This window comes from Poecile atricapillus, chromosome 2 (genome assembly GCF_030490865.1).
Source record: "Poecile atricapillus isolate bPoeAtr1 chromosome 2, bPoeAtr1.hap1, whole genome shotgun sequence".
Lineage (NCBI taxonomy): Eukaryota > Metazoa > Chordata > Aves > Passeriformes > Paridae > Poecile > Poecile atricapillus.
Window position 1 is genome coordinate 75,357,177 of NC_081250.1, and position 26,268 is coordinate 75,383,444.

General features: G+C 36.5%; 1 protein-coding gene across 2 annotated transcripts in view; it reads left to right on the forward strand.

Annotated features, from left to right (window-relative positions):
- Positions 1 to 26,268, forward strand: part of CDH12 (cadherin 12) — a 156,373-nt gene that overhangs the window by 58,614 nt on the left and 71,491 nt on the right. The window contains exon 3 of one of the 2 annotated variants that reach the window (XM_058831735.1): positions 22,509 to 22,628. The exons of the other annotated variant lie outside the window; for it this stretch is intronic. Within the exon in view, the coding sequence (XP_058687718.1) occupies positions 22,509 to 22,628 (120 nt within the window). The remainder of the gene's footprint in view (positions 1 to 22,508; positions 22,629 to 26,268) is intronic. 2 annotated transcript variants of the gene reach the window in all.

Consider the following 26,268-nt stretch of genomic DNA (forward strand, 5'->3'; position numbering starts at 1 on the left):
AGTGTTTCCCAGGTTTTCCTGGCCAAGTGCAGACTCTAAGAAGCCTCCTTGAAAGAGTCTTCCCTAACAGGCTTTCAAATTCAATTTTACAGACTCAACACATCTAGAAAATATGTAGGAATAACTTTCAGACTCCCAAGCCTTTACCCAACTTAAATTAGAACTATGAAATTCTTGAAATGCACCCATGACTAGTGAAAATGCATTATTATTCATATTTAAAATATATACAGCAAAAAACTTTTAATCTTGACATCCACTGAAGTCAGATCAGTGATGCTCTCCATTGAAAATACAGTTTAGTGAAATGAATGAACATGTATAACTGTCAGTGGTTCAATATATCCTGGACAGCCAATATAATTGTGCTACTGATAGCATTTTTTGAAATGTGTGTTAGAGGCCATAATCAGGCAATTGTTGCAAAAAATATTTCCCTTAATTGAAAATGTTGCTGTGTCTCAGAAAGTACCCTCGCCACATTTAGCAAGCAGAAATAATTGCATATCTTATCTGTTTTAGGGGCAAAACATTTGTCTTGGCTTGAACATTTAGTGCTGGCTGCTCAGGCCAGGTTGGTGAACATTGCACTGGGTTCAGGTGCAGCTAGCTCACAGCCAATGTTCTGGCAACTTGGCTGCACAAAATCTGACCCAGAGAAGATGACAAATGCAGGTATGGCAGTACATGCCAGTGAGCACCTGAGGATGCTACATCTCCTGATTACAGGGCATAAGAGCAGACACAGAGCTCTGCAGCCCATACCATTCACATTGTACCTGCTGTTAACCTTGCCAGCGAAGTGGCAGCAGCACGGTGCAATGGTTGCTTGGCTGTGGTATAAGACAATCTTAAGAAACTAGTGTGGACATTAAAAGTAATTGAACCAAAACAGTGTGCTCTTTTCCTGGGATAGTTTATGTTGGCATTGTGACTTTTTGGCTTTTTCAACCTAACCAAGCTCTTTTCCATCTCAATGCAGCAAGACATTAAATAAGAAGACCTAACTAGGTAATTTTAGATAGCTTAGTTCAGGGGTAGAGGAGATTGTGGTGCAGTGCATATAATCTCTCTGCATCACTGCTTCTACTGTTATTTCTACTGTTGGTGTTATTACACTTCTTTTGGTGTTTTAGCTGACCTTCTGTCTCTGCTCTGTGAGTATTTAGTACCTTCCAAAAATAGCAATAGTGGAAACTTAAAATCTAGAATGGTCATTATAAATGTAATTATAACTAAACATAATTTTCCCTTTGTCTTTTAAATGAAACTATTGAAACATACATAGTCATTGATCTTAAACGACTGTTAACTCACAAAATCAGAGGAAGCAGAGAATATTCACAATAAGCTTTAATTATGTCTATGTTATTAAATTATCTTTGCTAATCAGCCTATTTTTTTTGTGCTCTGAGTCCTTTCTCTTCCTGCCTTTCCTTTCATTCTTATCTGCTTTCCCTGAGCGTAAGTTATAATCTGATTAAATGGTAATTAATGACTTCAGTGGGGCTGAATGGGTGTAGCTGAGAATAGAAATTTGCCTAAAGAATTTTTAAAATCAAATATGTAATAGTTAAAGGAAACTGAAGTGGTATATGGTTTTTAATATGGTGACCTAAAAATCCAAGTAATTGATAGCAAGTTTTCTGAAGGAAAAAAAAAAAGAAAAAGGAAAAAAAACCCTTTTCTAATCATGCGAAGCAAGGGGAGGAAAGGGCACAGCTCATATCATGTTTGGTAGGTTTTTCTTTCATATTTAATTTTAATTTGATGAAAATCAGATATGCACATATTAAAGAGAAAGGAAAAATAAAGTCAAGTGCAGGAATACATCTTTAAATTTAATATAAAATTAAACTCAGAGTGCTCTAATTGCTTTTCTCTTTTTCAATTAAACCTTACAGCATATTCATCATATAATTATTTTTACTGCAGTATTTAAGTAGCATGATTCTTATAATTCTGAGTGACTTCAGAGGGCTGGGAAAAGAGACACAACCTCCCTGGTTTCTGAAAAGACATCTGAAAAGACATCTTTATTTAGTTAGCTCTTTGACAGGTAGCTAGATGTCTGCGAGTTGAATCCCTGTGTTGCGTGGGAAGCCAGTGCAGGTGTCACCTGATAAATCCCTCAGAGAAAGAGCAGAGGACAGAAACTGGAGTGGGCAGCAGGTGCACCAGGTCAGGGCCATGGCTGTAGCAGTCCTTGTGCCCTGTGGCCCTGACCAGCTTCCTGTTTTTCTGTCCCAGAGTGGCTCTGTAATGAGGTGCTGAAACCACCTGTTAGCAGTCACAGAACTTCATCCCTGGTAAGTGAATGGGAGTAATGGGGGAATGCATCTAGGTAGATACATGCTGAAAAGGAGGCACAAAGGTCTTCCCAGCCTTTCTGTGGTCTTGATATCTCTTATAGAGGCTTTTCTTTTTCTTAGGGTAAAAAAGGATGGAAGTATGGAAGTTTGTCGTTAAATATACTTACACGAAGGTGTGATTTGGCAAGTCTTTCTTGTATGCCATGTGGTGACATACCAGTAGCTTGCCAAAGATAAATCACTACCTTTCTCTGCTTTACACCAAGCAAAATATAGCAAACGTGCCAGCAGTCAGTTGCAGAGATAACTGCATGAGCTTTGGCTTTACCAAACCATGAGTCCAGAGAAAGTACTATAAATTATGTAGAGCAGAACTTCTGACTTCATGTTTGGAGAAGATGTATTGCTTCTGTAGAAAAAACCAAAATTTTACCAAAAGGAAAAAAGTCTTTAAGTTACTTATTGTAGTATTATTCAATTAAATTAGTTTTGGGCAAATATGGACAAAGCGCACTGCATTCACAAAGGTGAGAGTATACTTCACAAAATTTGTTGGAGTAGGAGCTGATCTCTAGAGTGCTGCTGCCTCTAAGAAATTTTTATCTTGTGAAAAACTCATGATTAAAGGGTCTACGTGGTTTAATAAAGTATGTTCAATTCTTGTGATTCAGATGTAAGGGAAAAAGGATGTGAAAACTCATCATTTTCATGCTTCTGTTTTCTAGCTAAAGCTCAGTTCTGATCAGAAGTGTTTTTCCACATACTGTATGAGTTACATACTAATTGTGATAACACACCTTCCATTTTCAGTTCTTTCCTTTTATGAGCTGGCACATGACCTAGAAATGCACACTCCCAGCCCAGAAGGCCAGCCATATCCTGGGCTGCATCCAAAGCAGCATGGCCAGCAGAGCCAGGGAGGGGAATCTGCTCTGGTGAGACCCCACCTGCAGGGCTGCATCCAGCTCTGGGGTCCCAGCACAGGAAGGACATGGACCTGCTGGAGCATATCTGGGGGAGGGTCATGAAGATGATCAGAGGGCTGGAGCTCCTCTCCTATAAAGACAGGCTGAGAGAGCTGGGCTTGTTCCTTTATAGGAAAAGAGAAGGCCCTGGGGAGACCTTAGAGAACCTTCTAGCACCTAGAAGGAGCCTTCAAGAAAGCTGAAGAGGGACTTTTCACAAGGGCGTGAAGTCATAGGACAACAGGAAATGGCTTCAGACTTCAGAAAGAGGGTAGAATTAGACTGGATATTAAGAAATTCAGAAGAAATTCTTTACTGTGAGGGTGGTGAGACACTAGAACAGGTTACCCAGAGGAGTTGTGGATGCCCCATCCCTGGAAGTTTCAGGGTTTGATGGGACTTCGAGTAACCTAGTCTAGTGAAAAGTGACCCTGCCCACAACATGGGTGTTGGAGCTAGATGATCTTTAAGGTTCCTTCCAACTCAAACCATTCTATTATTCTATAAGGAAATCTGTTCTACTGTAACATAGCTTAAAGAAAAAGGATAATATTACCTATTTCATAGTTTCTTATTCAGAAGTGCATGAAGTTCTTATTACCAGGGGATGACAGAAGAAAAAAGGATAAACTATTATGCTTGTTTCATTATTTCCTTGTAATGATAAGAATACAAATGCATCTTTTAGTGCATTATAATCAGGAAATGAAAGGGATGAAAAATGAGGTGCCATTAGGATGGTTCTTCCTAATGGTCATATTTTGTTAAACCCAGTTAGGAACATAAAGTGTACAAATACTGGAGAGAAAATAGTTTAAATAAGCATATAATTTCAGATATTTACTTGTAATGATATCAAAAGGTTTATCTGTTAAAGTGAATCCTGCCCCACATCATCAGTAAAGGTTGTATGGAGTCCTTAGTCTGTGTGGTTTGCAGTTAGAAAAACTCCTTGGTGATTTGTGCAACTGTCTCTATAAACATCATTCATTAGTCATAACCAATAACAGTCATGAAGTCTAAAAAGGGCAGAAATGTTAACTTTAGTTACTTTATTTTGGCTTAATACACTGAATTTTTGTGTATTTAAGAAACTCTGGATGAAGACCCACTTATCTTGACACAAGGGCACCGGTGTACCTGAAACAAAGCATGTCCCAGAGTTACAGTCTGGCTCAGAATATGACACTGAAGTTAATGTCTTGAGTCAAGCTATCTGACATCTTTCTTTTCTTCTTTCTTGACAAAAGACTTACTGCAAGGGTGCTTCTGCTTAACCTTTCTTGCACTGCCACTGTCCTTTAGTTAGACATGTTCCTCCAGTAAAAGAAGGGGAATAATGAAAGCATAAGTCAGCCTTTGCAACACGTTCTAGGGGCAGCAACTCATTTCAGTGAAGTCAAATTAAAAAAAAAAAAAAAATTCTTTGATTGCATTCTTACTCTGAGATATGAAAAAGAACCTCAGTCAAGAGCAAGCATACTGGAGGTAAAGTCAGATTCTGTCAAATTTTGGATTAGTGCCACAACACCTGTATCAATTTTTTGGCACCATTGTGGCTCCTGTCATTTTAGTTCGATTTCAGGAGATGAGTTGTTCTAGAAGTGTACTAATGCAAACCATTGCAGAAACCAGTGATCGGCTTAAAAAAATTAGTCTGGTTCAGCAGATTTGGCTGGATCCCCAGATACCTAGAAACTAGCATGACTTACCTTTCTCATTAAATATATATTTTTTTAGAAATAAATTTGAAGTGATTATCAATCTTCCCTTTTCTGACTAGGGAATTATAACCCTAGAAAAGCTAAGAAACTCTTACAGAATGCTTTTCTAGCAATTGTGTGATTCACCATTAACAGTCTTGACACTGTGTAGATTTTATATGCAAGCCTGTTATTACCATCATCAGTTTAAGAAAACCAAGCAAACCCAAACCCCAAGAAAGGGGGGCTTGATAGAGTATGGAATCCTTCTAATTATAAATGTGAAAAATTTTAACTGTCACAGGTCAGTAAGAAATACATACACACACACACACACAAGCAAATACATATGCTCTATTCAGGCCACAGGTTAAATTTATAAGCATTTATATATGCAAAATTAAGATGTCAAAGTCTGGAGACAACTTTAGCTACATTTAGTTTAAGGAAAAATGCAGAGAAAAATAAATAAATGGAAAACCAGTCAAAAGACATTAAAAACTAAGGTGTTCTGTGAATACATGAGGCAGAGAACATGCTTATAAAGCTAAGAATTCTGCCAAAATCCATTAGCATTGTCCTGAGTAAAGTTTGAGAGACTCTAAATATGAATGGGAAAGTAATTTTGAGCAAGGGGGCACTTTGATTCCTCAGAAGAGTCTTCTTTCAGGACTTTCCAGAGTTGTTATGAAAATGAAACTGGACATTATAGATGATGGGGTTTTTTTTGGCTCAATATATGAATTTATTGCATTAAATAGAGAAACATTTGTGTTGGATTCAATTAGAGCTTGTATGCATTGGTGCCAAATCCCTGGGCATTCACTGTAAGAGGCAGCTTTGCTCCCAGGGCTGCCTGTGCTCATTAGCACGTCTATGCAGAGACTGGCATGTCCTGGATCTCAGGTGAATGGATGAGCATTGTTATGCCTGTGTGGCTTTTAGCCTCGTGTTGGCACACAGCCATATAGGAAAGCATCCAGAATTAGCACTAAATCATTTACTGTGTCTAGTCTGTTTTTGGCCTGTTCTTTATCAGCAAGCACAGTGTTTACATCTAGATAAGTGCCTTGTTTCCCAGGCACCTCAAACTTTCTCGCTGATTGTTCCAGATACGTTTGGTTGACTGTCATTTCTGTGGTGGGAACAGTGATGACAGGCAGCCTGTGAAATGGGTTGTGGGAGCCACTTCTGGGGAATGGAGACAGATGAAGGCTCCTTCTCTGACAAATGCAACATTTAGCATGATGAAAAAAATGTTTTTTCATTAAGGCTAGACCAGGTAATGATGTAGGACCCTGTGCAATGCTCTTCTCTTGTATTCAAATGTATAATCAGGCAAAACTGAATACTACTTAAAATATGGTATGAAGATGGAGAAAATCTTTTCATCTGCTAAAATGAGAATTTGGACTTGCATTTGCTATTTAAGGCCTAGGATTGATAATAGAACAATAGATGTAAAAATATTTATTCTCTGAGAAGAAATAATAATTTGAAATGACAATTTAAAGTAAATCAGAAAAACCTATGCATTTATTTGAAATGACAATTTAAAGTAAATCAGAAAAACCTATGCATTTATTTAATGGTTACTCAACTCCAGCTTTTATCATATCTAGAGATAAAAATTTTTAAAAAAATATATAAGCCAATGGCAAAACATTATGAGCAGTTTTGGAAGACAGACATGGGCTACTTCCTACTGAGATAGAATAGAAGGTTTTGCTTAACTTTTTGCCTTTTTTATTTTCTGTGATCACATGCAAGTTCTACATCAGACACAGGTTCACAAGAGTAGGTAAGGTAGGAAGAAAGCACATTGGGTCATCTGGTCCAACCTCCTTGCTTGAGCAGGGCCATCCTAGAGCACATAGCATAGGATTGTGTTCAGACAGTTCTGGAGTATCTCCAGGAGGGAGACTACACAATCCCTTTGGGCAATTTGCTCAGGTGCTTGGTGACCTCATGTTGAGGTGGAACATTCTGTGCATCTGTTTCTGCCTGTTTCCTCTTGTCCTATGGAGCCTGGATCCATTCTGTAGACACCCTACAAGATACTTGTACATGTTAATTAGGTCCCCTCTTAGTCGTCTTTCTCCAGACTAAACAGGTTCAACTCTCAGCCTTTCCTGAGGTGACCCAGTCCCTGAATCATTTTTGTCATCCTCTGCTGGACCTGCTCCAGGAGCCCCATGTCTCTCATGTACTGAGGAGCCCAGAACAGGGCACAGCACTCCAGATGTGGCTTCACCAGGGCTGAGCAGAGGGGCAGGATCACCTCCCTTGACCTGCTGGCAATGCCCATTCCTAATGCAACCCAGGATGCCATTGGCCATATTCTGGCCATAAGGACACACTGCTATGGACATGGCTCATGGACAGCTTGCTGTCCACCAGGACCCCCAGGTCCCTCTCTGCAGAGCTGCTTTCCAGCCCTCAGCCTGTCCTGGTCCATGGGCTTAATCGTTCCCAGGTGCCTTTGTTGAATTTCAGAAGGTTTTTATCTGGCCATCTCTCCAGCATGTTGAGGTCCTTCTGAAGGGCTGCAGAGCGCTCTGTGGTATTGGCTACTCCTCCCAACTTTGCGTTTTGTTCTTCTCAGTTAAAAAAACAAACCCAAACCTAGAACAGAACACTGATTCTGAATAACATGTTGGGTCATCTCTGCCCACCTACCCTTCCTTGAGAAAGACACGCTATGACAAGTTTAGGTCTTTAAATAAAAATAACATTCATAAATGCATAGGACATGGATAAAATGGTGAACAAGGATATATTTATTATTAAATATTATCTATGAATAAGAAATTGAAAGTTTTCATGGACCAAATTCCTCATCTGGCTAGGTGAATGGCACCATCTGGTGGATCTATCCTTTGGAAAATTTTTCCTGGAAAATGAAGTCATAACTTAGAGTCTGTTCCTCTACCATAAAACTGAATATTTTACAAGAAATGCTAAAAGTTAAATAAGATACAAAGAAATGTAACAGTTATTAACAACATAATTTTCACCACTGTTCATTTAGGAAAATCACCATTATTTTTTGTACAATAAATGCCATGTGAATAATAAAGAGAACAAGGAAAATTAGTAGGAAACAATTTATTAAGTGTTTACTTGAACTCTCTGTTCACAGCTATGAGTATCTATTAAAGAACCTATTCTATAATTCTGTGAAATAATTTTCTGGACATGGTAATGGAGTACAAAAAATTCAAATAATACATAGATTCAGGGAGTTTTTTGGGGGATACAAATGCCCTCATTTACTCTTTCATTACATTGCAACTCACTTGATTTGAGGACTTCTGTAATAGAAGCTCTTGTTTTTCAAATACAATGACAGTCGTTGGTAAATGCATTCTCTTGGTTACCAGCAGCATGGGAAATCTCAGTTATCCAGTCAGTAGTTCCCCTGCAGCTAACACAGGTGACCTTTATCCATGGGAATCTTTGACAGCAGCATACACTGACACCTTCTGCCCATTGTATTTGCTCTGCTCCATTGCACTGCTTGTAATTTATCAGGTAACTGGGTGAACCAGAGACACTCCCAGATCTCATTTCTGCCCAAGTGCATGCAGTCCAGAGGATCCCTTGCTCCTGCATGGTGGTCAATGAGAAAAATATTTCAGAAACATATAACCCTCATTTATAGTGAAGAGGAAAACATTGCAGGTTACTTTTCAAAAAAAAATTGCCATTATCCTGAATAAACAGATAATATTCAAGTCAAGATAAAATAATAGGTAAAACCAAGAAGAGCCTTTCTTTGTGTGGCCACAACCAGCATCTGATGTGTGCTTAAGAGTTTTCAGTGAGAAATTCTTAGAACTACTTAAGAACAGTAATTTTCAGCTGCAAAATTCAGTTACCATTGGGAACCCCAATAGTCCCAAACATGTAATAGAAACAAATTGAAAGTGACAAAGGAAAAGTAATTAGACATTTTTAGAAAATGGTCAAAGAGCACATTCTTTCATTTTGGGTGGCCTTCACATGCCTACTGAATTTTAAGAAAATCAGACTGTATTCTGCATTATATTTAGCTTCAATAACAAAGAAATGAATGAGTCTGTTTTTATCACTGTCGTCCTACACATTTCTCCTCGACTATTCCCCATTGACACGAATTACTATTAATTTCCTTTTTTTTTAAAGTTTTCATGATTAAAAAGAAAAGAAGAGGCTTTCTGAGTAAGGAAAATGAATAAATTAAAAGCCAAAAAGTCCTAAGTGGACTGACATTGCCTAGATTTCTCATTAAGGTGTCCATATTATTTAGTTAGTATATTTTTGTCAGTATCTTGATCTGAAGTTTCTTGTTAGCACTAGGTGCAAGGGGGCCAAGAAAAACCTTGCTTTGATGCAGTGTGAAATATCTCATTTGCAGTACATTTCCAGAAAATACAATCTCACATTAATTCATCTCATAATTGATTAAAAAGATTGAAATGTGTCAAAAATAGTTATTTTGAATACGATTTTATTTTATAAAATAAAATAGAAAAGACTATGAAAACAAAAGAAGTAGGCTGGTTAGTGTTGAAAAATGAATAATGACTGAATGTTCTGTATCCAGAAGGATTGTTTTGTGGGAAGAAGAGACAATGAAACAGCATTTTTTATTTTTATTTTTATTTCTGTAGAGAGAAATCTAGGGAAAACAGAAGCTGCCCCTGGAACATTTTTTATCAAGCTAGACCTTGGCAGGGTTCAAAAGTAGAAGACCCAGAGGAGAAAGAAACAGGGGCACAAGGGAGATGGTTGCATAACAGGCACAATAGGGTACGTGTCAGGAGAAACAGGAAGGGTAAGCAAATGTAGTAACTATGGGAAGCTGCATTTTAGACTGGATGAATTTCCTCTGTGTGGTTCACTAGATGAAGGCTATGAGAATGGGAATAGGAATATGGCTGGAATTTGCAAAAGGTACGAGTCTGCTCAGCAGCCAGCCAAGGAGAAGAGCTGCAGTCAGTCAAGTTAAAGTATCACCGTTCCCTAAAAAGATTACTTCTAGCAGCTCAGTAGATGACTTGGCATTTTTATTGTTCTAGATTGATTTTGCTTCTAGATGGTATCTTGTCCTATTACGAGAAGCCTTAATAAATTTGAGAGGAAAATTGAGAAATTACTGCTTTCAGGTGCTGGAAGTTTGAGCACCTCAATGTGCCTTTGCAGATACATGTGCTCCACTTCATCTAAAGGGTTCCAGAATTGTAGAAAAATTAAAAAACAAAACTGACCAACCAACCAAACTAAACAAAACAAAAAAAAACCCAACAAACCAAACTAAACCAACCAATTAAACAGAAAATAAAGCACCCAAGAAAACCACCAAAAAGCCACAAACAAACAAACAAAAAGTTATTCTGCTGCAGGAATAAGAGATTATTTTTCTAGACTGCAGTATCATCATATGGTCTCATTTGCTGTAGATCTTTAGCAGTTAATAAACCAAAAATGAATGCTAAAGACAACTGCTGTCTTATGCCTGAGGCTTGCTGCTAATTTTATCCCTGATGTTTTGGATCCCATTTCAGAGATCAGTTAAGCTGACAAATGTGATTGTGGCTCTTGGGGAAGAAAATTATGTCAAAAATATTTAGATTTGGGAAATAAATGATGATTTATTAAAGGTTGGGGGTTTTTGTCTCCTCTAGCATCTGTGGCACACAGGTTGAAGTACATTCCTAAAAACTTCTGAAAATTTTGTTAGCCAGTTCCAAGTGAATTAGGTAAAAGAACCTTGAGAACCTTGGCTACCATGTTTTTGTGAGTGCTAAAATCTTCAAAGTGATCTAGTAAGTCACATATATGTAATAAGAAACAGAAGATCTAAAATTATTTGGAATCTAAACCCCATTTTTTTGAAGATGATAAATGTCTCTTTGTAAGGGGGAGCAAAATATTTGTATTTCTTGTATTTTTCTGAGATAGGTGACACGACGTTTTGTATTTTAAGAGTTTCCACAGAGTTCAATCACATATTGCAGATACAGAATGCATTGTCAGTTAACGATTTGAAGAAAGGAATGCTTGAAGAATCATTCAGGCAATGCTTTGAGTCAATATTTCCAACAGAAAGGCTGGTCTAAACCAGTTGATCGCTCCCAAAGTCAAATATGAAAAATTAATTTCTATCCATTTTCTCTGGACAATTATCAACCTGATGGGAATCATCTGGTTTTATCTAGAGTGATAGAGCTAGACAGATTTCAAAACAGGAGCATCTAAATATGTGGTCCTTTGCTATCCAAGGTAATTACAGGTTTGCTGTTAATTTTAGGATGAACGGGATCTCAGCCTTCCCAAACAGGACTTTAAATGGGAAGTGTAGATTAAAATGAGCTGAAATAGTCTTAATTGGCTAAAAGATAAGAATAACAACTACACTTTGCCAGAAAATATGCTTTTTGACTAGCTATGAGAACAGTTTCTTTTGTCAGCCATGGCTAAACAAGAACTGTTGGGTGTGGAGGTCTGGACTTACCTCTGGCACCCAGGGAAGAGCATCGCATACATGAATACAGCCATTAATATCACCTGGAATAACCCCAGGAGCACTGGCTGGCTCTGGCATCATTTCAGTTAGAAGCTCTGCAGTCTAACACAGACTGTCTCATATGGGTTCAGGCTTATTTTTAGATAACAGATGAATGAAAATTTAATTGATAAATGAACACTGACCATATTTTGGGATGGGCAGGTACATTAACTTTTAGAGAGTTGAGATTGAAGTCTCAAGTGCCTGAAATTAATAAAACTGAAGTACCCACAATTAGGGCACACTGATGAAAACAATATAAATTTTAAAATAGAGCAATCTTAGAGTTATAGTCTTCTCTAAACAGAGGAGGAGGTGGTTTTGTCCCATACTTCAAACCTCCCTCTTCTCCATATTCTCCATCATAATTCTTAGTTGCCACAACACTGCCATGAATCTCTCTTGTCACAAAAGGCAAGAATGGTACTGAAGACAATTTTGTGTCAATGAAGGTTTCACTCACTTAAAAAAAGCTCAGTTCAAGATGTCTTGAATCTGTTTGCCAGTTAGACAATTATGCATGCATAAAAATGTGTCAGGAAAGAATTGCAATGCAGTAGTACAATTTATGTAGAAGACTCAATTTCTTTTTGTTTCTTTACCAGCAGTGTTCTTATTCCACCTATCATAGATAAATGTATGTCTTTCAGGCTCATTTGATAATATTGTTTCATGTTTCTGAAAACACAGATTTCCATTGATCAGGAGTGTTCATACAGAAGAAACTGAGATGGAATAAAATGAAGGAAAGAGTAGCATTGCATGAGTCAGGAAGGTGTTTTATAAAACAGTCATATGCCCTAGTGAATGATTAAATGAAATATAAAAGTATATAAGCAGTTGCATGTACTAAATTTTCCAGAAAGATGGGCTGTACAAATTTGAGCTTCCTCAGGCAAAAAAAATAATCTGAACTGAGAACTCCCACAGCATATCTGAGTGTCTTCCACTCCTAATGCAACCCTGGAAACAAAAGCTTTCTTGCTCTTGCCTGTTTACAGTGCTCAAAACTGAAATGCATTTCATGTATTGATAAGCATTATGTTAACTTAAAGTCACATTTTTGCTTCAGGTTTTTTGTTTGTTCCAAAAGCCACACTGTCTTTCAGTTTTTAACAAACTGACCAAAAAAGAATATTGGGTATTTGCACAGCCACAGGCTGCAAGATACTTTCTTTTATCGTGAAATATCTTCTCTCATAAAATATTGTTCAAAATCAGCAATATTTTGTAATTCTGCCAGCTCTTGAGATTTTTATTTGGCTTCTTCTTGACTGTAGTCCACAATGCTTTCAAAGATATGAATGAGAAATTTGAAAAATAGGATGTGTTGCTTTATGTCTTACTTTGGGATGGTGTGGTATTCTGCCTAATGCTACATTTCCAAATTATGCATATTATTATGTCATGATCAATGATGTAACAGAAGATACCTCTATTAGTGTCACACTACAGAGCACCAAAAGTCACTGTACATTAAACTTAGAACAGTATCTACCATTGAGGGTTTTGAAGGTTCCTGTTTCACTTTATCATGGAGAACCTAAAAAACAGTAAAATATTTTGTTGAACAACAGTCTAGTATTGAATTAAAACCAGGTTCAGATCTCTCTGTTACCATCTTCTGCTTCAGTCTTTCCTTATGCTGAGAAAAACCCTGCACACAGTGTCTTGAAATTGAGTTGTGTTTAGTAAGGTAGAAAAAATGAAAAACATGTTTCTGTGACCTTTTGGCAAAGAACATCCTCCCAGTTACGCCTGGGAAGTGCATTCGTCTGGTGAAACACTGACATTTTCTTTGGCTCACTTGACTTTTCCTAACAAAACTGGATGCAAATCCCTACTCTGGCAGCACACAGAAATTTGCCTGCTGAGAAGGATGCTTGAGGTTTTGTTTACTAAGACTGTATTATCAAAGTATTTTATTGATTCAAATTATGAAGTAAATACAAAATTGAATTTACCAATCAGATCAACAAAAAATCAGACTGGTACACTAGAAAGTTTCAATATTATTTTATGAAAAAATATCAAAAACTAATGCAAGCACATAAAAAGGAGGGAGTTGTCACACCAATAGATACTCAAGACAGGAGAGTCATGCTCAGTTTTAAGTGTGTATATTTAAAACTTCCATATGTGTAATATGACCTTGTGGTTTGAATTTTTTCTCTCTCCTAATCACTAAAATGTTCTCTTTTCAGTGCCATGAAATTGGCCAGATATGTTTCACTGTACTACGATAGCATTTTCTAGCTTTAGTTAAAGCTATAGATTTTTACAAATTAAGTTGCAACTGTTCCTGATGTGAAATAATAATGATACTTATGTGATACTACAGTATCTAAAGGCTCTGAAAATAATGTGATGTCATACTAGGCAGCAGCATAAGGCAATAGAAACAGAGCTGTGTGATAAAACAGTGTGTGATGGGAACTTGGCATCTAGAGTATTCGAAGCCCTCATCGTTTCAAATGAGCTTTTATCAACTACCTATTAACAGTAATAATAGGTGTGCATCAAGTGCACACCTACCTTCCAGTTTAGCTTTAACCCAAAATAATCCAGTTCACGCTGGAAGAGCGTACTGAGGGCAAGGGAAAGATCTGCTTCAGTAGTGCACTTCTGATTAAAGCACTTTTATCATATCCATAAGAGGAAGGATACAATAGTTCTCTGAAGGGAGGGAAGTCTGTTTATGCAGTATGTGTCAGCACAAAGCTGGGGCAGAAGGAAGCTCAGATTCATTTAATGCATTTCCATGAGGATCACCACATATATGTCATTCCTAATGGATGTCTAATCTGTTCTTGAGAACTTCCAAAGATAGTGAACTACAATCCCTCTAGTAAAAGAACAGAGTGGAATTAGTTAGGTGCTTACCATTAATGTAAGGGCTCTATTTAAAGTCTGTCCACTCATAACCTTAATGTCTACATGGTTTTCTGTTGCCAGTTGTTTATTCCCACTCCCTCTCAGTCTCTACTGTAAGCGTGACTCAGCTGTGTGTTCAAAGTCCACCAGCTGCTGTTTTATTAAGCTGCTGAATTATTAAGGAAATCTGAAGTTGACCTCAGTTTGTACCTTTGTAAGTCATTGGGTCATTCCTACAACAGGGGTGGGACTTCTGAGTAGAAACACAAAGCTCATATGAGAAGAAGAGTCACCACAGTCAGCTCTGTTCAAGCTGTCTCTGATCATCCATCACATACTTCTGACTCCCTTCCGTTCCTTGCACTGTTCTTGTAGAAAGAGAAATGAGTTAATTAGCTTTGTTTCAGGAATAATTTGTCTAGTTATTGTGGTGAAAGCTAAGAGGTATTTGGGAACGGTATATTTCAGGGTGTAAATTAGTCATGGGTAGGAATCAGATCAGGACTTACACAGGGGCTTATTATCCTGAGTGTTTTCAGATGCTGGATCTCTTCCCCTTTTTTTCTGAAATACCATTTGTGAGGGAGGATGAGCCTGACATCACCTAAAGTAACAATCCTCTTTTGCCATTTCTCTTATTCTTGCAAATGAGTTTGCATGAGGGGAACCTCTTGTCAAGCCTGAGGATCTCCATGTTGTTCCATGTTCTGAAGGCCCTATAGTCATACTCCTATGGTGGGTATGTGGGGTTACTGTCTCCTCTCAACACAGCAAGTTAGTGCATTTGGATATTGATGTAGAGAACTGTGTAAAGTAGTATTGACATTATGAAATAAGTCACTGAATGAATCAGATGACATTTAAAATTTTAATGCAAATGCATATAGTAAAATTCTATGGATTCTTCAGTACTTTGATCTTCAAGTAGGAGGAAAGTCTTCAAAGCAATATTCTGATTAAATAATTAAAGTCAGCAACTTTCACAGAGAATCTCATTGCATACTCGGTTGTGTAGAAACCAGTGATGTATTCTGAATTTCTTTTTTACATGTTATCATGACTCTGCCTAATGCAAGACTGACCTTGGGATATTTGTAGCTTTTGAGGAGGAAAAAAGTGGTAAATACAAAAAAACCCCACATTTTAAGTTGGTAGAAAGAAATGTGATACAGGCAATACAAACTTTAGAAGTGCTCAGTCGTCAACATCTCCAAATGTCTTTTCCTTGAAATGTTACCACGTAAGTATGTAATTCAATTACCAATCCTTGAGCCTAAGTGCATGACTCTAAATATAACTGGGGAAAAAACCTTGATAATCTTCTTTATTGAATTCAAAATTTAAAAGATTTTTTTTGCCAGATAGTGGTGTAGAAATTAACTTTGCTTTGCTAAAGATATCTGGGTGAACACAGAATTAAATTATTTCTAAACAGGTCCAATATCTGGTAAAAAATAATGAAGTAACCCAGCCTCCATACAGCATTAGAACATCTATTGAGATTCAAAACCAGGTCCTTTAGCTGACATTCACTATGAATGACATTTATTTCACAGTAATTTTTTTCTTGTATCCTCTGCAAATCTCGAGTTTTCTTATTACTACATTCTGAATAAATCATTTAACATTTGAAGAACTGATATGTGAAACTCCACCTCATGAAAACTTCAAACCATAGTAGTGGAAGTAACACTGTGACTTGCTTTCTCCTGAGTTTTTTATGTGATGGCCACTATTTTTGGCATACTTTATTCTGGGGGCAAGAGGGCTTGGAGGCTATCAGGAGGAGTGTCACAATTTCAAGTTTTTTGCCACACATTAAGAATCTCCAGGAGCCCTTCAATGAGAAAAGTGAATGCTTAAAAATTCCTTATCTAGTACTCTTTTATCTGGCATGAGGAGAATATATTTTGTTGAAAGGGCATACAGCTAATATTAACAAATCCTGTCCAGGTAAATATCATGAAAATCATCAGGTTGCATCAGCTTGGAATCAGTTTCAGTGTATCACTTTCCTTGCTCAAATTGAACTTAATACTTAGGATTTTCTTTGAATATTTGAGTTTGAAAAAATATTTTGATCTCACTGAAACAACTTTACAGATTAATAAATGAATAGCAAGTCTTTGTGCTGTTATTCTATGGTTGACTCATTTTTCCTCAAGCCTTTAAGATTTCAGTGCATTGAGTAGGGCTAAAATTTATTATTTTGTAATTCCGTTGAAGATGGTGTTTCACAGGACACATCTGATTTTCTACAGTGTTTTTGGAAAGGTTGTCTGGTTGAGAGAGCATTTGCTATCAAAAAGGTTCTTCTAATACAACTTAAGCCACCTCCCTGAGAACATAAAGTAAAGCAGCAAAAGCATGTTTTTATCAGCACAGAAACTTCTACAGTGGGAGATTTGCCAGCACAGCTATCATGATTAGAGAGTGTACTGGTTATTTTTATCTCACCTATCCTGGCCATGAAGGTATACTGGCAAACTTAAGTCCCTGTTGAGTCACAGCCTGAAAACTAATCAAGTTGTCAAGGTGATAAAAGCAAAAGTCAAAGCTAAATTTTTCTATTTGCTAAATTTCATATATATAAGAAAAACTTCTGTCATACTGTAAGAGGAAAACAATCTTGAAAACAGAACAGAAAAATCACTCTCCAGAGGTGTATTTCTCAAACAGATAGATATTAAGCTTAGTAGTTCCTAATTGGTTCCTCTGCCATTATTCTTATGCATCATTCCCAGCAGTTACTTTACCAGGCCACTCCTTTACGTGTATATTGGGTATAGATATTAGCTGCTATTTCAAGCTCCTAATTTTCTTCAGAAGTGTAACCTCTGTAAACTTAATCACAGCCTTGAGACTGTGTGAACAGCTGAAAGTCTTTATAAATAAATGAATAGCCTAAATTAATAAAAATAAATAAATTAAATAAATATTCAGTGAATAACAGGCATTATTAGCTTAGCCAGATTGAGTTGCTTAACTCTGGCTGACCCCAACAGATGATGGTACCAAAAAAAATTAAAAAAAAAAAGGAAAAGAAAATAATTGCTTCACTGATTTCTAAGCTAAATAATTAGCTAAAACCCCCACAGCAGGTTTACCCTGTTTACCCTCATCATCCATGAGGGAGACAGGGATGACCAGTAGGGAAAAAAAAAAAAAAAAGCTGTCCTCCATACTCCCTGGATTGTTGCCATTATAAGTTAAATATTATTCTAGACATACTAGAAACATGCTTGATTATGCACTAAATGCTGAGATTTGCAACAGCTGCTTTTAGCTACCAGCACAGCAAAACTATTAGAAAAATGCTGCCATTCTTCAACAATTATAAAAGGGAATGGCAGCATTGCTTTTGTGGCCATGGCTGCTTCTGACAGCTGAGAGAAATATATATGTTCAGGGTGATGTCTAGAATGCAAAACAGGAATAAAGTGTGTTTCCCCGATTGTGTCTAGTGTTCAAGATATTGATGGAGCCAGCAAGCTTGTGTTATTATCAGGGCTGCACAGCCATGAATACATAAACTGGAAACTGACTTTTCCAAGTAAAATATGTCTTTCTTACATTACTTTTGTGGGAGTCAGCGTCCAGAGTATATATTCAAAACTTATTATTAGTAATATTTCTATAAAAGATAAGCCCCAAAAGGGCAATGTCAGCATATCTCTTTACAAATGCACATGTCTTCTGAGCACTGGAGTTTTGCTGAAACTACTGGTGGTAGGTCAGAGGAATATTTATTGAGACACGGAATCTCCTGATCTGAATTGCAATGTAGTGCTGCAGTGAGCCATAAATTCACTTTTTTTATTTTTTTAAAAACCCAAACCCACAAATATGAAATGTGTTGATTAGATTTTCACTTGAATTCTGATAAGAAGATGGATGCTGTTTGGGTTGCCATGGTGTTATTTTTGGAATTGTTTAGAAAGATTATAGCACAAAGTAGTTAGTTGCTATGCCAGCAGCTGTGCTCTTCCTTCCCCCTACCCATAAAAAAGTATTTTCACAATCATCTAATTTCTTTCAAAAGTACTAAGTCATGCATATGCAAGGGGAGAGGTTGTACAGCAAGATGATGCCAGTTCTTCTGACTCAGTAAGAAAATTTTGTCTTTACTCACCATGAAGTAGATGAAACTATTTTGGTAGTCCATTACAAAAAGTAATTCCATGAAAATTCACATACAATATCACATACTCATTTCCTTGTTAGAAAAGACAGGAAAAAGGTGAACAAGAAAAATTACAAAATCAGAGCCCTAAATTTCAAAGGAGAAGAGTTGAGGTTGAAATCTGCTTCACAGGATCACCAAGGAATTGATATCTGGAGAAATTAAAAATTTGGCAGGATAGGGCGTGAGTCACCTGCTCTGACTGAACGTCTGATCTCTGCAGAGTGGAGAGATGCCCCAGCCAGGTCTCATGGAGCACTTGAAGTCCTGCTATCATTTCAGCATTCCTTCCTTTCTCAATTAACCTTCAAAACTTACTGTTCTTTCCAGCCTTCTTTTACCCTTCAAAGCCTCAAAGCAGGCAACCCTCACTTCCTGTGTAAAAAAATGCACTGTTACCACTTTACTGAATTTTGGCATTTGTAACCAAATTTAATGGGACTTGCAAGCATAATGTAAGCTGTTCTTAATGAGAAAAGACATAACATGACACCGTCTCATCTTTAATTTGTCTTTGCAATGCTATTGACCGTGCATTATTTTTTTTGAGAATCGTGTCTAAATAAGTCTGCTCTGTTATTCTCATAGCATTGAATCATCTAATTTTCCTTTACAATGAAATAACCATTTTATGTAGTCCCAGTCGAGTTTTGTGTATTCTTTGTCATGCTCTTCAGGTCAACAAACTAAACATAAAAAACTCAGATTCATGCTTGATTACTTTGAAAGACAGCAATCACTCTACAGAGAGCAAGATATCCTACCCCACCTACACTTTGGTGAAGGTAAAAGTTGCTTCCAGGTTGAAATAGTACAAAGGGTCAGTTTTCTTAGTCTTTTATAAGAAAACAAAAAACAAACAAAAAACACCAGAAAAGATAATCAATTAACTGAATTGTCTTTTTCAAAATTTGGGAGGGTCTAAACTCTAAAATAATTTTTCAACAAATTTTGACATTCATAAGCAATTTGAAAATCTCAAAACAGGCATTAGATTATTTTGAAATTTCTTTCTAGTACTCCTCAGATGGGAAGAGATTTCATCAATATTGCTCTTCTTTCAAAGATTCTTTTTATTTTTGCAAAATAGCATTTTTACCAATGAGAGACTGTCAGGAAAAAAAAAAAGGTAATTGTTCTAGAAGTCAAATCATTTCTGTTATGGTATAAACTCAGATGTTCTACAGTTCCTTCTGGTTATTCTGATGTGAGCAACAAGGCTTTTATTAGTGTTATTTCTGTCAGTTTTACCAACAAGTTATAGATCTTAGGCTCCATTCTATTTGCACGTTTTGATGAATCTCCTTTAGTTTTAGCTAGAGTAAAATTCAGGTGACTATGCTTGGTGTGATTTACAGTATTAGTCCTCAATACCACTTGTATTTTTTCAAAGAAAACATAACCATTAAAATTACATACATTTCTTGAGCTCTGTGAATGGTTTAACGTTATTTTTTTCTCTTTCTAAAACATAAATTACTAAAGCACATAAATTTTTTTTTGGCATTTTATAATGCCTTACATCAAATATGAGTTGTTTGCACAAAAAAGATTAAAAATATATTTAAATGTTGACTATCATATAAGGTATTTCCAAAAGAAGAGAAATATTGTATCTTTTTTGTTCATTTCATTACTCCATGTAGTAATGTAAGTATATATTTTAATTAAAATGTCATGAACTATAGTTAATGTGATCCTTCCTCACTACCTTTGTGCATTAAAGATTTACAGCTCTAGTGCCCTGCATTATTGCCTGGAAAAATATAATTTGATTTTAGTCTACTTTTAAAAATACATTGGTTTCATGCTTTGCAATAAAATAGAAAGCTTGTTAGATACAAAGAGCAATGCTTGATAATACTGAAAGGACGAGAAACCAATTTCAGAAAACCCATTTAGAACATTAAGTATGCATTTAAATAAGTGAATGACTGGAGGCATATTAAAGAAATACAAACCAACATGCCAGATCGCTCATAAAAATATAAGCTTTACATATTATTTATTAGTTGAAAAAGATCTGACAGTGAGTTAATATAGTTGAAAATGCTGTCAGTGTGAAATGGATTATCTTTCATATTCAGTGCCAGCTATTTATTAGACTTTGTATGTCTCCCTTAATAAAAGTTTTTAACTCAACATTTCTTCCTCCTTTTGCGTAAAAAGGTTGGACTACCTGGAGCCAGGTAGGTACCCAGGAATATCTACACTAATAATCAGTTTGTGCAGGGATCATCAAGCACCTTGGTTTGTGGCAGAATTTTCAGGCAGTTTGATGGCCAGTGTCTGCTTCCTTCACGTTGCATCGTCACATTTTTGAGTGAGGAGTTGTAGCTATGGATTCAGCTGTGGTGTTTATTTTCATTCTTCGCTTATTATTTGCTAATATTTTCTTTCTTTGGAAGTTGACTTTACAGAAACTTACTGTCAGCTTAAAAACATGGTGAGCCCATTAAGTGTAAAAAGTGGTTGATAATCAAATAACACTTAAATTTTTGTGTTTTCCTCAGGAGACAGAACATCTCTTGGAATAGCTTTTCATTCTCTATTGATCAATAAACTGTAACAGGAGAAGTCTGATGCTGCCATCATGCAGCAAGTGTTTTTACAATGGTAGTACCAAAGCTTACAGCGCCCTTTTCAGTCCTCATTTGACAAGGTTACATGGGCTGGGCACTGAAAAAATTATCCTCCAAACAGTTAACCTTCATTGTTACTTTCCTGCCTAAGTCACAGGAACTTTCATGTGGAACACCTCTTAGTGAGGTACTCCCAGAACTAAACTTCAACAAGTCCATTAAGGTCCATTTCCAATTCTGAGCATTCTTTAAATCTTGCCAATTTTCATTGCAGAAAAAGTAGTAGTCTTAAAGCTCTTGCAGTATTCAATGGATATTCTTGAAAAAATGTCAAATAACCTCCAAATACACAATGCTGCTTAAAACAGGAATGGTGGAGATAACACACATCACTGTGCCGTTTCTCATGTAAGCAACCTTCACTCCAAATCAGCTCTGCAAATTCCAACACTGAATTTCACAGAATATCATAGAAAACAATTTTTCAAAGCTGATGGAAAAGCCTAACAATGTGGCACTTTGTTTTGCTGAAGATTATAGTTTGAAACTATTTTAATTATGGGGCAGTGAGGCAATGCAAATAAATAGATTAGCAACCAGCAGGAGGAACAAGACATTTCTGCAGTCTGTTGCCATTTACAGTGAGTTTTCTGCTTTCATGTGCATTTATTTTTCTCCATTGGTCTGGTAATGTAAAGAAAACTGGTCTATTGTTTTGGCTGAAAACAAAGTGACAAGGAGTACTTCTTCCACTGCACTTCTATTTCTTACTGAGCTGTATTGGGAGGGCAAGGGTTCTCAAGTCTGGATTTTGAAGACAACTACCTGAACTAAACCTAATTTCATTCTACAGTAGGAATAAGTATTCCAACTTTAGGAGACTACAGTGCAGTTGGTTCACTTGATCTTACTGAAGATTCATGAGTTGATTGACCTAACATTTATTTTAAAGGCAGCTCTCATATTTTACTTTCCTGGTTGTCTACTTTTTCACAAAGTTGTGGGCTATAATCTTTTTTCAAAATTTATATTGAGTTCTCCCAAACCTCCATCCTGTATGTGCTAAAGAAAAAGTTTTTGCAAATAATGAATGCATCATAAACTATTTATAAGTATCTTCTGACAATGGATACCTTTCTCTTTCTACCCTTTTATGCCTCAGCTATTATTTAGATGATTGCTAGCATGGAGCTGAAGAATTAACAGTTTTATTCTCATCTTTTTTACAGTGGAACAAGAATGGCAACAGAATCCACTAGCAACTGGACTAATGTGTCAGAAATATCCCTGATCTCTGCTCTATGAAAAAAATTTGATTACCTGTGTTTCTTTGCAGGAGCATATGTGCTTCAAGTAAAGGCGACAGATGCTGATGATCCCACTTATGGAAACAGTGCTAGAGTGGTTTACAGCATTCTTCAGGGGCAACCATATTTCTCCATTGATCCCAAGACAGGTAAATAGTTTATCAGCAACAGCAGAAGATTTAAGCTTTGGGTTTTTTATTCATGTAGGCAGTATCAATGAATAAATATGGACCTGGTTGATATGGCCAAAATCCAGGACAGCAATTTTCCATTATTCAGTTTTGAGTATGGACTAGCTTTTTATGAATAACAATGCTTTGTAGAAACAAAAGAAACAATCCTCCAATCAGTCTTGGAATAACTAAAATATGTCTACATTGAATGAATATTTTTTCAATGCTTTACCATTTCCCTGTAGACAAAGCTTTATCTTCTACATATATCATTTTATTTTTATTTTTTTTTCCTAATGATTGAGTTTTGTAACTTGGGTCTTCTCAGAATTTTTACTTGCTGAACATACAGTCAGAAATTCTCCAGCAATTATTGTTTTGTTATATGGAACTAATTTGAGACTGTGGAACAGCTAATCATCTCCTTCCCTCCTCTTTTCCTAGGGCATATTATCTTTGTCTGGGGTTACTGGATGTGTGAGCAGAAAAAGATAATATGTTTAAAGAAATTGAAGTATTTGGGAGGTTGGTAGACACGTTAATTGGGTATCTTGTCCTATATTTCCAAATGTCATTCTTGATTCTATATTTAGTAATTCAATTGAGGAAGTGATAACATACATGGTGATTGACACACATTGTGGCATCCTGAGTGTGCTACAGGGAAAGCTATCCATATGTTCCTTCCAGCAAATAGTTTCACCTACCAGTGTAGCTGTACTTGAATGTCAGATTCAGGACCTTTAGCCCTAATGGTTGAGAGTTGTAAGGCTTTGAGCACAACATCTCCAATGTACACATGCCTTTGTTCCATGCTCCATTTAGCAGGAGATCATACTGCAATTTGCAGTGAAAAATTTTACTTTTCAAACTTAAATGGAACTTCTTCAGGTGTCTGGGGAGAAAAAGTAGTTGCCTTGATATTTAATTTTTCATCACAGTTTTGTAAAGAATGGGTATAAATTCAGTGGCAAGAAAAATCTTTATTGGAGCCAAAATTGGAGTTTTAGTACAAGTTTCACAAGAGAAAAAGAATAGTTAGTAGAACATAGAAGAAGAACTATTTTTCCCATGGCACTTTGAATGGCTGTGTCATACTCTCTTCATCTGTTATTCAGTATTGAGTCAACCATAGGCAGTGGCCTGTGCCCTATAGCCCTGGAACATACAAACCTGGCTATTACCTTAAATGAGTTACTCACGTGCTAAAAGAATGGACACAGCTGTAGAGGAAGATTGGTGAAGCAATAGCCCAGCGTAGTTCAAAATCCTATACCAGAAAAAAGCATATAGATTCATGTTTGTACAAGCACCAATAATATGCTGTAATGTGTCTTACGTTAGAAAGTTCACCCTGAGAATTACTCATGGATCAAACAACAACTCCAGAGTATGCGAATAACAGTAATTAACTCTAAACAGTGTGTGAATAACACTGCACAGGATGGTGCTTAATGATTTGTTCTAAAATCCAGAAGTCTGAGGGAGTACTACAGACCTGGTCTTCCCAATTCTTTATTTTATAACTGAGGAGTTTATGCAGTAGTTTTTCACTGCAGAACTTCACTGCCAGAAATCTGTCCTGAGTGCTTTTGACAGGAAAAGGAAAGAAATCCATTTTGGTACAATGACAAATTCAGAACTGCCAGCAGATGAATAAGCATTTTTTGTCTTGTTGTTGGCTTTTTTTGCCATCTCTTGCATTCCAGAAACAATTTTGAGACATAACCTTGTAGTTATTTAAAGAACCCAAGAATATCTGTACTAAGTTTCTACCCTGTATTATGTTTCCAAAAGTGATGACCTGCTTAGCTATATTGAGGGATGAAGAGTAAGTGTTTAGTGATGCACCCCTAGAATACTCTACTTTTTTAGTTTTCAAAGAACTTGCCCTTACAAAGCTCCTGGGTGACTTGCAGGGTAAAAATAGCTAAAAGTCTGAAAGTATTTCTCCTCCACAACTTTTCCACTTCCCAGTAGATTTAACTTGTCCAGGAGTACAGTAGCTGCATACCCACAAAAAGAAATTCTGCAGCAAAAGTTTGATTGAGAACCAGCTCCTCTTGCTCTTTTTCTTGAAAGACGGGCACGTCTTAACTTGTTTCGTACCTCACGCATTGCATAAGACAGTGAACAGTTAATTTCTATTTATATTCTCCCTGAATCAACTCTTTTATAGATTGAAGACTTCTTGAAACAGAAGCCATTCCATAACAATAATCATCCTTCTCCTCCTCAGGGGGGAGAAAGTGCACACAGTATTCAGGAAGGCAGCTGATATGGAGGGATACAGCTGTTTAATAGCACTTCTGTTCTCTATTCCTTCCCAAACAGTTCCAGACATTGTTTGTTTATTTAGCTTCTACCTCACAGATGTTGAAATGTTTGTGGAAATTTCTGTTACTAGCTCAAGATCCCATTGCAAAGTAGTAACAGTGAAACCAGTGACCATAACTTTATGTGTGAAATAAGGATTGTGTTTGTCAAGGACATGACTTTACAATATACTCCTTCCTCAGATCCCTCCGAACAGTTGTTACGCATTTACTCTGCTATGAAACTGGTAAACTTAAATAGTTTTTAAGCTCCATGGGTCTGAATGTCATAACTTCCCCTTTTACTCCTTGTTTTTATTGACCTCTTAATCTTTTTCCATCTTTTTGCTGGAGATAAGCAAAGCATGTGGAAGTGGGAGAGTCAGCTTTTATTGCTATTTCAGGGATGTTAAATGGATTACAGTACCTTCTGGACAGCAACTGTTTGAATGCCATATTCTAAGGCCTCAAATCTTATACGTGGGTACTTTTAAATGCTATGAAATCACTCTTCTGATTTTAATGTAAGAGGGTTTTTTTAAACTCTTTTAAATGAGAACTTCTCTTAAAACAGATAACCTCTCTTCTTTTTCCTCTGTATATTGTCTTTTCTTACGAAAATGTCCATTTGCACCATTAAAATTTCCTTTTCACCCAATTTTCTGATATTTATGAGGTAAATATTCTTATTTATGGCTAGATGTCACCAGGTTTTTTTAGACTTGGTATTGTAGTCCATCTTCTGACTTCAGTTATATTATTGAAATCCAAATTGGCATCAGCAGGAGTACTGATGTTAATACTTATGCAGGAGGTTTTTCTTGGTACCTGTGTTTTCTCTCCCACAAAAGTGAGTGATCTCCTGCTGAATTATAGGTCAATAACTTTGGAAAGCAAATCTTCTGGCCCAAATCCCATACATACTATTTTCAGTTTTCAGTAATCTCATAGAAACCATATTTTTCTAGACATTTGATATTGTTGACATCTGAAAAGACAAAAAAGAAAATCAAAGTTATTAAGTTCTGCAGTTGAGCAATATTGTAAAATCTTAAGGTAAAAGGTTTTTTTACAAAAACACCATTGCATGCACATATGGTCTCTACATTTTAATAACCCTTTGATTTAAATTTAAATATTCTTTGTGATGCTGAAATTGAAATACCAGTATTTGTAGCCCTTTCCTTCCCATGGATTCCTATCTTTACTTTATTCTTCTATTTTGCTGGTACGATAACTCTAATTCACATTTGTCCTGTCCATATGAACTGATTTTGGAAGAAATAATATTTCTCAGTATT